At 40.6% G+C, this 11,430-nt stretch overlaps 1 protein-coding gene across 1 annotated transcript in view; it reads right to left on the minus strand.

Annotated features, from left to right (window-relative positions):
• Positions 1-11,430, minus strand: part of LOC122551674 (protein mono-ADP-ribosyltransferase PARP14-like) — a 73,586-nt gene that overhangs the window by 52,082 nt on the left and 10,074 nt on the right. Inside the window, exons 2-3 of the mRNA XM_043693978.1 lie at positions 6,581-6,717; positions 4,383-4,422 (exon numbers count right to left, since the gene is read on the minus strand). Of these exons, the coding sequence (XP_043549913.1) occupies positions 4,383-4,422; positions 6,581-6,717 (177 nt within the window). The remainder of the gene's footprint in view (positions 1-4,382; positions 4,423-6,580; positions 6,718-11,430) is intronic.

An 11,430-nucleotide genomic window follows, 5' to 3' on the forward strand; every position in this document is an offset into this window, starting at 1 on the left:
CCTCTTCGCTGTCCACTATACCTCCAATTTTGGTGTCATCTGCAAACTTACTAACTGTATCTCTTATGCTCGCATCCAAATCATTTATGCTAATGACAAAAAGTAGAGGGCCCAGCACCGATCCTTGTGGCACTCCACTGGTCACAGGTACACCTCCAATTTTGGTGTCATCTGCAAACTTACTAACTGTACCTCTTATGCTCGCATCCAAATCATTTATGTAAATGACAAAAAGTAGAGGGCCCAGCACCGATCCTTGTGGCACTCCACTGGTCACAGGCCTCCAGTCTGAAAAACAACCTTGCAACACCACCCTCTGTCTTCTACCTTTGAGCCATTTCTGTATCCAAATGGCTAGTTCTCCTTGTATTCCATGAGATCTAACCTTGCTTATCAGTCTCCCATGGGGAACTTTGTCGAACGGAAGGGTAATGGTCAGATTCTCTCTTGTTGGAGATGGTCATTGCCTGGCACTTGTGTGATGTAAATTTTACTTGCCATTTATCAGGCCAAGCCTATATGTTTTCCAGATCTTGCTGCATTTGTACATAAGCATTTTGCAATTATCAGCAAATGGCACCACCTCTGACCTTATGGTGTAGGAAAGGTCAATGATAAAACAGCTACAGATGGTTGGACCTAACTTATCCCTGTAAGATCCTGCAGAGGCTCTCAGTTTTAGGGCTGAGATGAGTGGCCTCCAATAATCAAAATCCTCTTCCATTGCTAAATATGACTAAAACCAGAATAGAGCATTCCTGTTGGTTCACTTTGATTTCAGTTTTGCAAGGACTCCTACGTGCCACATTCCATCAGAGATCAAAGATAGTCACTGTCACCTCCCCTTCTCAATTCAGCTCTTTTGCTTTTATTTTTAAACTAAGGCTGTAATCATATAAGGCAGTGCAGGGGCTTAACAAAATCCAAATTGAACATCTGGTGAGCTAGTACCACGATATAGCACTGTTGATGACTGCTTCCACAGTTTGCTGATTGCTGTGAAGAGACTGATATGGTGGTAATTGTCTAGGTTGGGTTTATCCTTATTCTTGTGGACAGAACATATCTGACCAGTTTTCCACATTGTTGGGAAGATGCCAGTGTTGATATGTATGAAAAAACCTGACTGGGGATAGAGTTAATTCTGAAGCACAGGCCTTCAGTACTTCTATCAGAATGTCGTCAGGGCCCATGGCTGCTAAAGGTAGTATCTGGTGCCTTTAGCTGTTTCTTGATATCATGTGGAGAGAGGCAAATTAGCAGAGGGCTCATTTCTCACAAGGAAAGCAAGACAGATAATCCACTAGCTGAAGATGCTTGAAAACACGTCAGTCTTGTCTTTGGCAACAATATGGTGGACACCCCCATCACTGAGGATCAAGCTATTTGTGGAGCCCATCACCACCATTTTTGACAAAATATGTCAGGCCTGTAGAATATGGATCTGATCTGTTGGTTGAGAGATCACTTTGCTTTGTTTATCACATACTGCTTATGCTAGAAGTTCAGTTTCACCAGGCTGACATTTTATTTTTAAGTATATCTCATGTTTTCCTGCACTCTTTATTAAACCAGGGTTGATTGCCTGTCTTTATAGCAATGGGAGAATGAAGATTAACTTGGCAGGAGGTTAGACATTTTGGTTGAATCAAATTCAGTTGCTGCTATTAGCCCACATCACCTCATAGATGCCCAGTCATGAGTCACTAAAGCAGTCTGAAATCTATCCTATTCAGTATCATGGTGAAATCACACAACATAATGGATGATTTCCTCAATGTGAAAGTGGCAGTTGATCTCCACAAGGACTGTACAACAGATGTCCGTATTATTCTGTCATGGACAAATACATCTTGGTACAGGCAGATTGATAAGGACGAGGTTAAGTACACTTCTCCCTATTGATGGTTTCCTCCCTGCTGTCTCCACAGCCACAATTTAGCAGCTACATCCTTTAGAATTCAATCAGCTTGGTCAATAGTGAAGCTGCCAACCTTCTTTTAGTGATGAACATTGAAGCCCCTACTTAAAGTACATTTTAGATTAGATTAGATTTTTTTTTTAGACCTGAGGCGGGAATTGAACCCGGGTCTCTGGCGCTGTGAGGCAACAGTGCTAACCACTGCCACCGTGCCACCCATGCATTTTATGCCCTTGCATCCTGAGTGCTTCCTTCAACAGATGTTAAACATAGAGGTATACTGATTCATCACTTTGTTTTTAGTTGAAGAGGCAAGGAGCACAAATTGGGAACTGTGGACACCTATGTACTGTTGGGTGGCCCAGTTACAGGAAAGTCTTTGACAGCATGCCAATAGTGTTTCAGCAAAGGTGGGCTAGGAATAGCAGTGAGGGAGGGACAAACAACCTTTTGTATCCATTGAGTCTCACCATACACAATGTCACTGAATACAATGAGAGGTGTGCCTTCCAGTGAAATATTCAAAAGGCATGTTGCCAAACCAGTAAAGTTATCTTGCAGTTAAAGGCAATATACGAGTGTTTACATCATTAATTACCAAATCAGACAGCTTGTTCAAATCTGTCAACTTCTTTTAACAAGGCACTGCTGAATAAATCATTCAGAAAGTAATTTTATTGTATTATAATCAACATGGGCATCAGTAATTATTACTTCGTTTGAAATAAGATCTTTCAAACGGTAAGGCCTGAGAACCACTATTGTTAGCTTATCTAGTTGGGGAGACAAAACATGAAGTAGTTTTTAAAATATTATCTTTGAGTGCCCAAGATCGTCCCTTATATGTCAATAGAGCTTTCCGTTTCAGATGTTGACTGACCTGACCTGACTTCTACCATTTTCTACTTCTTAAAAAAAAGGAATGTGGCATTGTCATCCATTGCTTGAGAAGGTAGTGATAGAGTTGCTTTCTTGAGTTGCAGCAGTCCATCTGATAAAGGTACACCTATACTGCTGTTTTCAACAACGTTCCAGGTTTTTTTTAATCTAGCAACAGTGAAAACAATTGAAAATAATTTGTTCTGACACCAATTAAGCTCCATAGTCCAAATAGTTACTCTCTGATTCTGAAAAAAATAATGTTTTTTGTTAACATCAGTTCTCATTTGAACATTGACATTTGCAGGCAATTTTATTCCCAAGTTATTCAATACACTTTTAACAGAACTAGAAAAATTCCACAGATTTGTAAAACGGTTAAACAAATCTTGTAAACTTTGAACTAAGCTGTCCTATGACTTCGTCAGATGTGAAGGTCTTTGTTTTGCCACAAACATAAATTTCAATAGCTTTAGCTCAATATCAAAATGTAATTTTCATATCTCTCCTTTTTTGCTTTTGCTGGTAAGAGGAAAGCGATTATTTTATAATGTGGTAGTAATATGCTTGCAGTGATTGGTAAAAATTCAGCCCTCAGTTTTCCCTCACTTTTGCTCAGCATTTGAACCCGAATCTCCAGAATATTACCTGAGTCTCTGGATTAATATTCTAGCTATAATATCACATCCATCCTTTGCCACTAATCAGCTCATTTGACAAGCCCATCTACATCCTCTTGTAATCAGCAGGATCAAAAGCTGTCAGATTTTGAGGCTAATATTCACCTGAACCCTTTGCACAAAATATCAAGAAATAATTACTCCTCTTGTATTCAATTATTGCACCACAATCAATACACAGCTGGTACTCAACTTTTAATTAAAAATCTTTTTATTCTGTCACCATATTACAGTTGGCAGTATTTGGAAAAAATTGTTGAAATGTTCTAAACTTGAACAAATTCAGAAGTTTGAATCTGTGGCAACACTCAGAAGTGTGACAATGGTCCTGCAAGATCCAATGCATTTCTAAATCCCTAAATATATGTATAGCTTTCTTTATGCCAATGGGACAAAGATCTTCAAAAATATGTGAATTTTTCTAAGATGTGCATGAAACTTGGAGAAACTATATGAAAAGGAATTTAGCCCCTTGAGCCTGAATCACTGCTAAGATTCTGGATGAACAACTGATGCATGAAAACTGCAGTACAAGTTCAATATTCACTAAAATTACAATCAAATATAGTCAAAGGGTTTATAGAAAACAGGGAAGCATTGTCTTTTCATTCTGGTTTCTCCTGGGATTCTAATCTCAACCCCCAAAACTAAATCACCAATAAGATAGATTTATTACCACCTAATCAAAATGTCTTAAATTGATTTACTCTTCAGTATTTTCCTTCTACTTTCTGACTCAGTCACACAATTACACATATTCCATCTACATTCAATCAAACATACAGTCCACATACACCTGTTTGTTGAAAGATTGATTGTCTCCTGCCATAAAGTGTCAATAGGAGGAATAGGTTCCTTCCAATGCATCAACATTTTAACTTTTGAGAAGAAAGTTGGTGTACCTGTTTCTGTCTTGCGTAGTTTTCTTACAGTATCCAGGTCCTGTAAAATGTCAAATTTGTTTTTTTAAAAATCAAAATTATACTTAAAAAATCTAAATTATATTTTACAATTCATATGCCTTGACTAGTGTTCCTAACACATTCCTAAACACTGAATGCCAAATGAAAATCTGTGAAACAAAAATCATATTCCCACAAGAAACATGTAACAAGGTTGGATTAGTTTCCAGACTTGGTAACATTTTCATTAAAACCCTATCGTCAGCCTTGAACCTAACTGGTCCAAAAATCTTCTTTTACTACTTCCTCCTGCTTGTTGCTTCCAATTTGTCAGATTGGTTATTGCTTCTCTTCCTGCTCATAGTTTCCCATTCCCAATGCTCTCATTCCTTTGCCTGTTCTCTCAATCTCCCAGGTCTCTCTCATTCGCTGCACTTTGCTCACTCCCTCTCACTCACTTGTGTTTGTTGCTCCTAGCCTGATATCTCACTCACTCATATTCACTGCTTACTTTTCGTTTCCACTTATCCTGACCCCCTCACTCCTTCCTCTCACTACAGCTCTCTTTAGCTCACCCTCACAATGATGACTGCAGAGGGAGGTAGCAAGCAATTCAGCAAGTGGAAAGGACTAAGTGGGTGCAAGAGGGAGTCAATCAGCAATGTAGTGAGTGGCAAGAAGTAAGGGTTCAGGTCGACGACAGCAAGTAATAGGCTGCAATGAGCAGGATGGTAAGTAGGAGGGAGAGTGAAGTGTGAAGCAAGAGGGTCAGAAGAGGCAACAAACAGGAGAGAATGAAAGGGTCATGAGAGGCAGCAAGCAGGAAGAAATGAGGAGGTCAGGAGAGCAGCAAGCAGAAACAAGTGAGTGGACGGCAAAGTGGTGTGTGTTTAAAATACACCACTGAATATGCTCATGTGACCAGTGGTATGCCACACGGCTCAGTGCTGGCTCCACTGCTTTTCGTCATAGTGATTTGGATGTGAACATAGGAGGTATTGTTAGTAAATTTGCAGATGACTCCAAAATTGGAGGTATTGTGGACAGCAAAGAGGTTACCTCAGAGTACAATGGGATCTTGATCAGATGGGGCAATGGGTTGTGCAGTGGCAGATGGAATTTAATTTAGATATATGTGAGGGGTTTTTGCAGATGACACCAAAATTGGAGGTATTGTGGACAGCAAAGAGGTTACAATGGGATCTTGATCAGATGGGGCAATGGGTTGTGCAGTGGCAGATGGAATTTAATTTAGATATATGTGAGGGGTTGCATTTTAGAAAGGCAAATCAGGGCAGGTTTTTTATATATGTAACTGTAAAGGTCCTGGGGAGTGTTGCTGAACAAAGAGATCTGAGAGTGCAGGTTCATATTTCCTTGAATTTGAGTTGCAGGGAGATAGGATAGTGAAGGAGATGTTTGGTATGCTTTCCTTTATTGGTCAGAGCATCGGGTATAGGGGTTGGGAGGCCATGTTGTGGCTGTACAGGTCATTGGTGAGGCCACTTTTAGAATACTGTGTGCAGTTCTGGTCTCCTTCCTATTGGTAGGATGTTTTGAAACCTGAAAGGGTTCAGAAAAGATTTACAAGCATGTTGCCAGGGTTGGAGGATTTGAGCTATAGGGAGAGGCTGAATAGGCTGGGGCTGTTTTCCCTGGAGCGCAGAGGCTGAGGGGTGATCTTCTTGTGGTTTATAAAATCATGAGGGGCATGGATAATGTAAATAGAGTGGGGGAGTCCAGAACTGGAAAGCATTGGTTTAGGATGAGCAGGGAAAAATTTAAAAAGGATCTAAATGGCAACTTCTTAACGCAGTGGGTAGTGCGTGTATGGAATGAGCAGCCAGAGAAAGTGGTGGAGGCTGATATAATTACAACATTTAAAAGGCATCAGGATAGGCATATGAATAGGAAGGGTTGAGAGGGATATGAGCCAAGTGCTGGCAAATGGGACAAGATACATTTAGGATATCTGGTCGGCATGGACGGGTTGGACTGGAGAGTCTGTTTCCGTGCTGTACATCTCTATGAATCTATAATTACAAAGCATTTTGTGTTTCATATGCCGTAACTGTGCTTAAACAAAAATGGAACAGTGTGATTCTGTAAGCCCTGTTATTTATGAAACCTAATAATTTGAAAATAATTTGAAATAGATTACTAGAAGAACACAGAGATACCTGAACACATTAACTTACAGACTGTCTTGAAGCCAGTTGTGGTGTTGTGGCACAGTCCCCATCAGCATCTCCTAGAGATTTGACAGTTAAGCGAAGTTTTCCTCTCTTTTGCAAATCGATTTCATGTGACTCTTTCTCTAACACTCGACATCTTGCTGCAGAAAACATTCAGAAGAACACTGTAACATTGTATTAAGGCAGTATTGTCAAATACTGGCCTTTCAGTCACAAAAACAGAATTGTTGGAGAAACTCAGCTAATCAGACAGCACCTGTGCAGAGAAAACACAGTCAGTGTTTTGAGTCCAGCAACCCTTCATCAGTATGAGATGCTGCCAGATCTGTTGAGTTTCTCCAGTAATTTCCACTTTTGTCTAGATTTTAAACAACCGCAGTTCTTTTTTTAATCATCACAGAATCCTTACATTGTGAAAGCAGGCCATTCAGCCCATCAAGTCCACACCAACCCTCCAAAAAGCATCTCATCCCAACCCACCCCACCCCACCCCCATCCTATCCATGTAACCCAGTATTTCCCATGGTTAATCCACCAACCTGCACATCCCTGCACACTATGGGGCAGTTTTCCCAGGCTGGAATCGAACCCAGGTACCTGGCACTGTGACACATCAGTGCTAACCACAGAGCCACCATCCTACTTGATTTTACTGTTCTTTCAGTGTGCAGTAATACAAAACAATAGAATGCAGATTGATTTACCACAAGTAAAGGTTTAAATATCAGCAATTCTATTGGATAAGTTGGCGTCTAAAGCCTATATGTTTTCAGATAGGCAGGAAACCACTTAACTGAAAATATATTTTTAGATTAGATTAGATTACTTACAATGTGGAAACAGGCCCTTCGGCCCACCAAGTCCACACCGCCCCGCCGAAGCGCAATCCACCCATACCCTTACATTTACCCCTTATCTAACACTATGGGCAATTTAGCATGGGCAATTCACCTGACCTGCACATCTTTGGACTGTGGGAGGAAACCGGAGCACCCGGAGGAAACCCACGCAGACATGGGGAGAATGTGCAAACTCCACACAGTCCATCGCCTGAGGCGGGAATTGAACCCAGGTCTCTGGCGCTGTGAGGCAGCAGTGCTAACCACTGTGCCACCCACAGGTATAACACCCCCAATCAAACAAGGAGGGAGAAGCCAGGTATTATGCCTAAACATGGTGTCGGAAAATTAATTGCCACTGAGAGAAACATGGGATTCTCAGTCCTGCTAACTTCTATACTTGGATAAACTATTCCCCAATTCACTTCCACCTGAACGTTCAAATTACATAGTTAATCTTTGATGCCATTTGCAACATTTCTGCAGCTGCTGATTTAGTCAACTGCACTTTCCCGTCTGCCCTTGATGTCCTATTCCACAATAAAATCATGACAGTTGTTCACCTTGGCCATTCCCCTTATATTGCTATATGTCCCAGAATTCTAATGGACATGAAACAATATTGTAAACAACTCGCTTACCCATTTCCTTTCCTGACCTGTCTTGAACACTAAAAGTACTACTGGATTCTGCTCTCATCTTCTGAATCTACTCACTATTCCAATATCATGCTGGAATGCAAAGATAATCCCCAACTACTTTTCTCTATGACAAAAGATTTAAATACTTGTTAGAAGAGTCACTAGGGATTCACTGTGTAAACACAAGCTGATGCAGTCAGCTCACTTTACCTACAGATTTTTGTTTATCTCATCCTTGACTTTAAATAACAAGATTTTTTTTTCTCACTTCTAATCCACAGGGAACTATTCTAGAATCTAGGGAATGCTGCAAGGTGAAAAATCAATGTATTTGTTATCTCTGTAGACACCTTTTTAAAAATCAAACTGTTTGAGGCTAAAGGTCCAGGTGATTTGCAGGCTTTCACCTTTGTACTACTTCTCCATTACTATTTATTTACTTATCTAATTAACCTGCACCATGAAGGTGGACAGCACTTAAGGTAATTAAGGCCCAAATTAGGGTGAACTTGGTGGTCTTGCTGGCAATTTTACAACAGCAATGTGTCCCTCCCCATCACTATTTTAACAGGTGTGGACGCTCTATGGCAAGTTGTGGGGGTGGTCCTTGGAACTCTATGCTTCAATGATAGGGCTGCATGTAGTAAAGGTCATACTGTCAAAGCAACTAAAACTTACAGACTGAGATATTAAAGGATTAATTTGCTCTGCTGACCTGATGGAAATTGGATGTCCCGAGGCTGGGGTAGGATGTCTCTCTCTAACAGTTAGATTGGAAAGAATTTACATTCCCATCTCTTGCCATTCAGGGCCATTTACACAGCCTTTCCTAGTTATTCAGCATAAATGGATAACAGTATCATTCCCCTGTTCAGAAATCAGTAAGAACATTGCAGTTGGAATTTTGCAGATCCACTACAGATTTGACCATTAAGAGATGATTTACATTATATTGTTTCTGGAAATGATATGGTCACTACATTGTGTTTTGAGTAGCATATGACTGCAGGGGGAATGGCTTGGATTTACCTTGTAAGCATTACTGATTATGATGTAATGATTTTGTATAAAGGAAGGACTGTTTCCTTTGTTCAGAGAGAGATTCCTTAACATGGCTTTGCAAGCATTGTGAAGAGTGTTAAGGGTTTCTCCAGAAAGCTTTACTGTCCTGTGCTTAATCAAATTTTGTTTGTTCACAGAAGTTGGAGTGTTGCAGTTACATCAAGTGTGTAAGAATCTCAAGAAAAAAGAACCTAATAGGATGATTTCTTGTCTGCTCTTCAGGGTCTTACCAACTTTAATTCATAGCAGTTTTGGATTTCATGAGGATGACTCCATGTTGAGATTCTGTCATAGTCTCTTCCTTTTCTCTTACAGTGGGGTTCCCAAGATTATTGAGCTATCTGTTCCCTCTTGGGCCAGATTTTAATCCACCAATTCCAAGTCAAGAAATTTGTGGCTTGGGAGAGAGGCTTGCAAACTGTGTATTCCCATGCATCCACAGTCCTTGTCCATCTGACTGGAAGAATGTGGGTCTGGAAGGTGCTGTTAAAGGACTATTGGTGAGTTACTGCAGTGCATCTTGTAGAGGTTACACTTTGTTACCTCTGTGCTAGCAGTGGGGAAGTGAATGTTCAAAGCAGAGGGTAGAATGCTAATCGTAGCATGTTCTGGATATTGTAGGGCTTCTTGATGGTTGCTTGAAGTGCATCTATCCAGGACAATATTCCATTCTACTTCTGACTTGAGCTTTGCCAGATTGTGGACAGGCTTTAGCGAAATAGGAGATGATATCTTACTCCAAAATTTCAGTTTCTGTTCTGTTCTTATAGCTCCAGTATTTACATAGCCAGACCAATTCAGCTTCTGATCAATGATGACCTCCAGGATGGTGATAGTGGGAGAATGAGCATTGATAATGTCATTGAATGTCGAGGTGAGACTCTTTGAATTACTGCTGCTGGAGATGGTCACTGCATGGCCTTTGTGCAACAGGATTGTAAATTGCCGCATATCAGCTCAAACCTAACTGTTCTGCAGCTTACTACATGTGGACGTGGAATACTTCAATATCTGAAGATTTGTGAATGGTATTGAACACTAAAATAGGATTAAGGTTAGGGCTGCAAACTGGCTAGGTGCCAAAGATTTCTGGACATGAGGATTCAGGCTGTGGGATATAGGTAAATTAATGTTTCTTCTGCAGTTCTGTAATTCTGCAATTATAATTTCTGGTACAAAGTAAATGAACTCACATCAGTGTGTAATTGTTTTGGCCAAGAGCTGAGTCAACAAGAATGGAAACTATGTGGAGGAAATATATAATTGTTTTTGTATTAGCTAAAGTGGTATGCCAGCGTGAAACGTGATTGCAAAACAATGGTAGATATTATGGGCAAATAGATAAGATGTTGTGAGGGGATGAAGTTAGGCCAGATACGCCTGTACAAACATCTATTTCCCACTTTTCCAGAGACACAGGGACAAACCCCAATTAAAGAGGTCATAGGGATCAGAACGGCCTCCAGAGAGGCACAGATGGAGAGAATAGATAATGATGAAGAAAGAATATGCCTAACAATGACCTGCAGTGGGATGAGGTCAAACGGCCTTGTGAGGCCAGAATAAGCATTTTGTCACAGACAAGGCCGGAGATAAATGGGAGTAATGGAATCAGTCTTAGGGAAATGGAGGATGTAAACGGGGGGGAAACAATGAAATAAGAAAAAAAATGTAGGAACCAAATTATATAAATATCGAGAATTTGTTGAATTCGGTGTGTTTTGTCCCTGCTTTGTGGACATCACACCCGCTTGCAAGTGTAAAATAAATGACACTACTGATTCAGATCTTGTCTTGGACTGAAATTATTGAAGTGAATGAGCTTTGTTTCTCACAAGCCCACACTCTACTCACTGGTTCACCTTCAATGATTACTCTGACAGAACTATGGGATGGACTCCTGGGGGCTACATGTGGCCTCAGGACGGTCACTTGCTAAAGTTTGTTCTAATACTAATTCCTTTACACTGCTTAATCATAACAATTTTCTTTATTGCTCTTCATTGATTCAAAAAGCAAACTAATGATTAAGGTATAGAGATTTCAGCATGGGTGGGAATCCAAGAAGGCGGCGACCCAGCAAGTCTGAGTCTATAGTGCTCTTCCCAAGACTTGGGTAAAGTGGGTCACCCACCCCCATCACACTCACCAAATCATTCATAATAGCTGTTTAATTTAATTAGTTGCTTAGTATTACATTTAAACAGTCTAATATTTAGCAAAAATGACCAAAGGGAAGGGAGCCCGCAGCTCTCAGCAAGCAGGAACCCCTCCCCCACCCTCTCCAGCTGCAGCAGAGGCGTCCACAGCC

The sequence above is a fragment of the Chiloscyllium plagiosum genome, chromosome 7 (genome assembly GCF_004010195.1).
Source record: "Chiloscyllium plagiosum isolate BGI_BamShark_2017 chromosome 7, ASM401019v2, whole genome shotgun sequence".
Classification (NCBI taxonomy): domain Eukaryota; kingdom Metazoa; phylum Chordata; class Chondrichthyes; order Orectolobiformes; family Hemiscylliidae; genus Chiloscyllium; species Chiloscyllium plagiosum.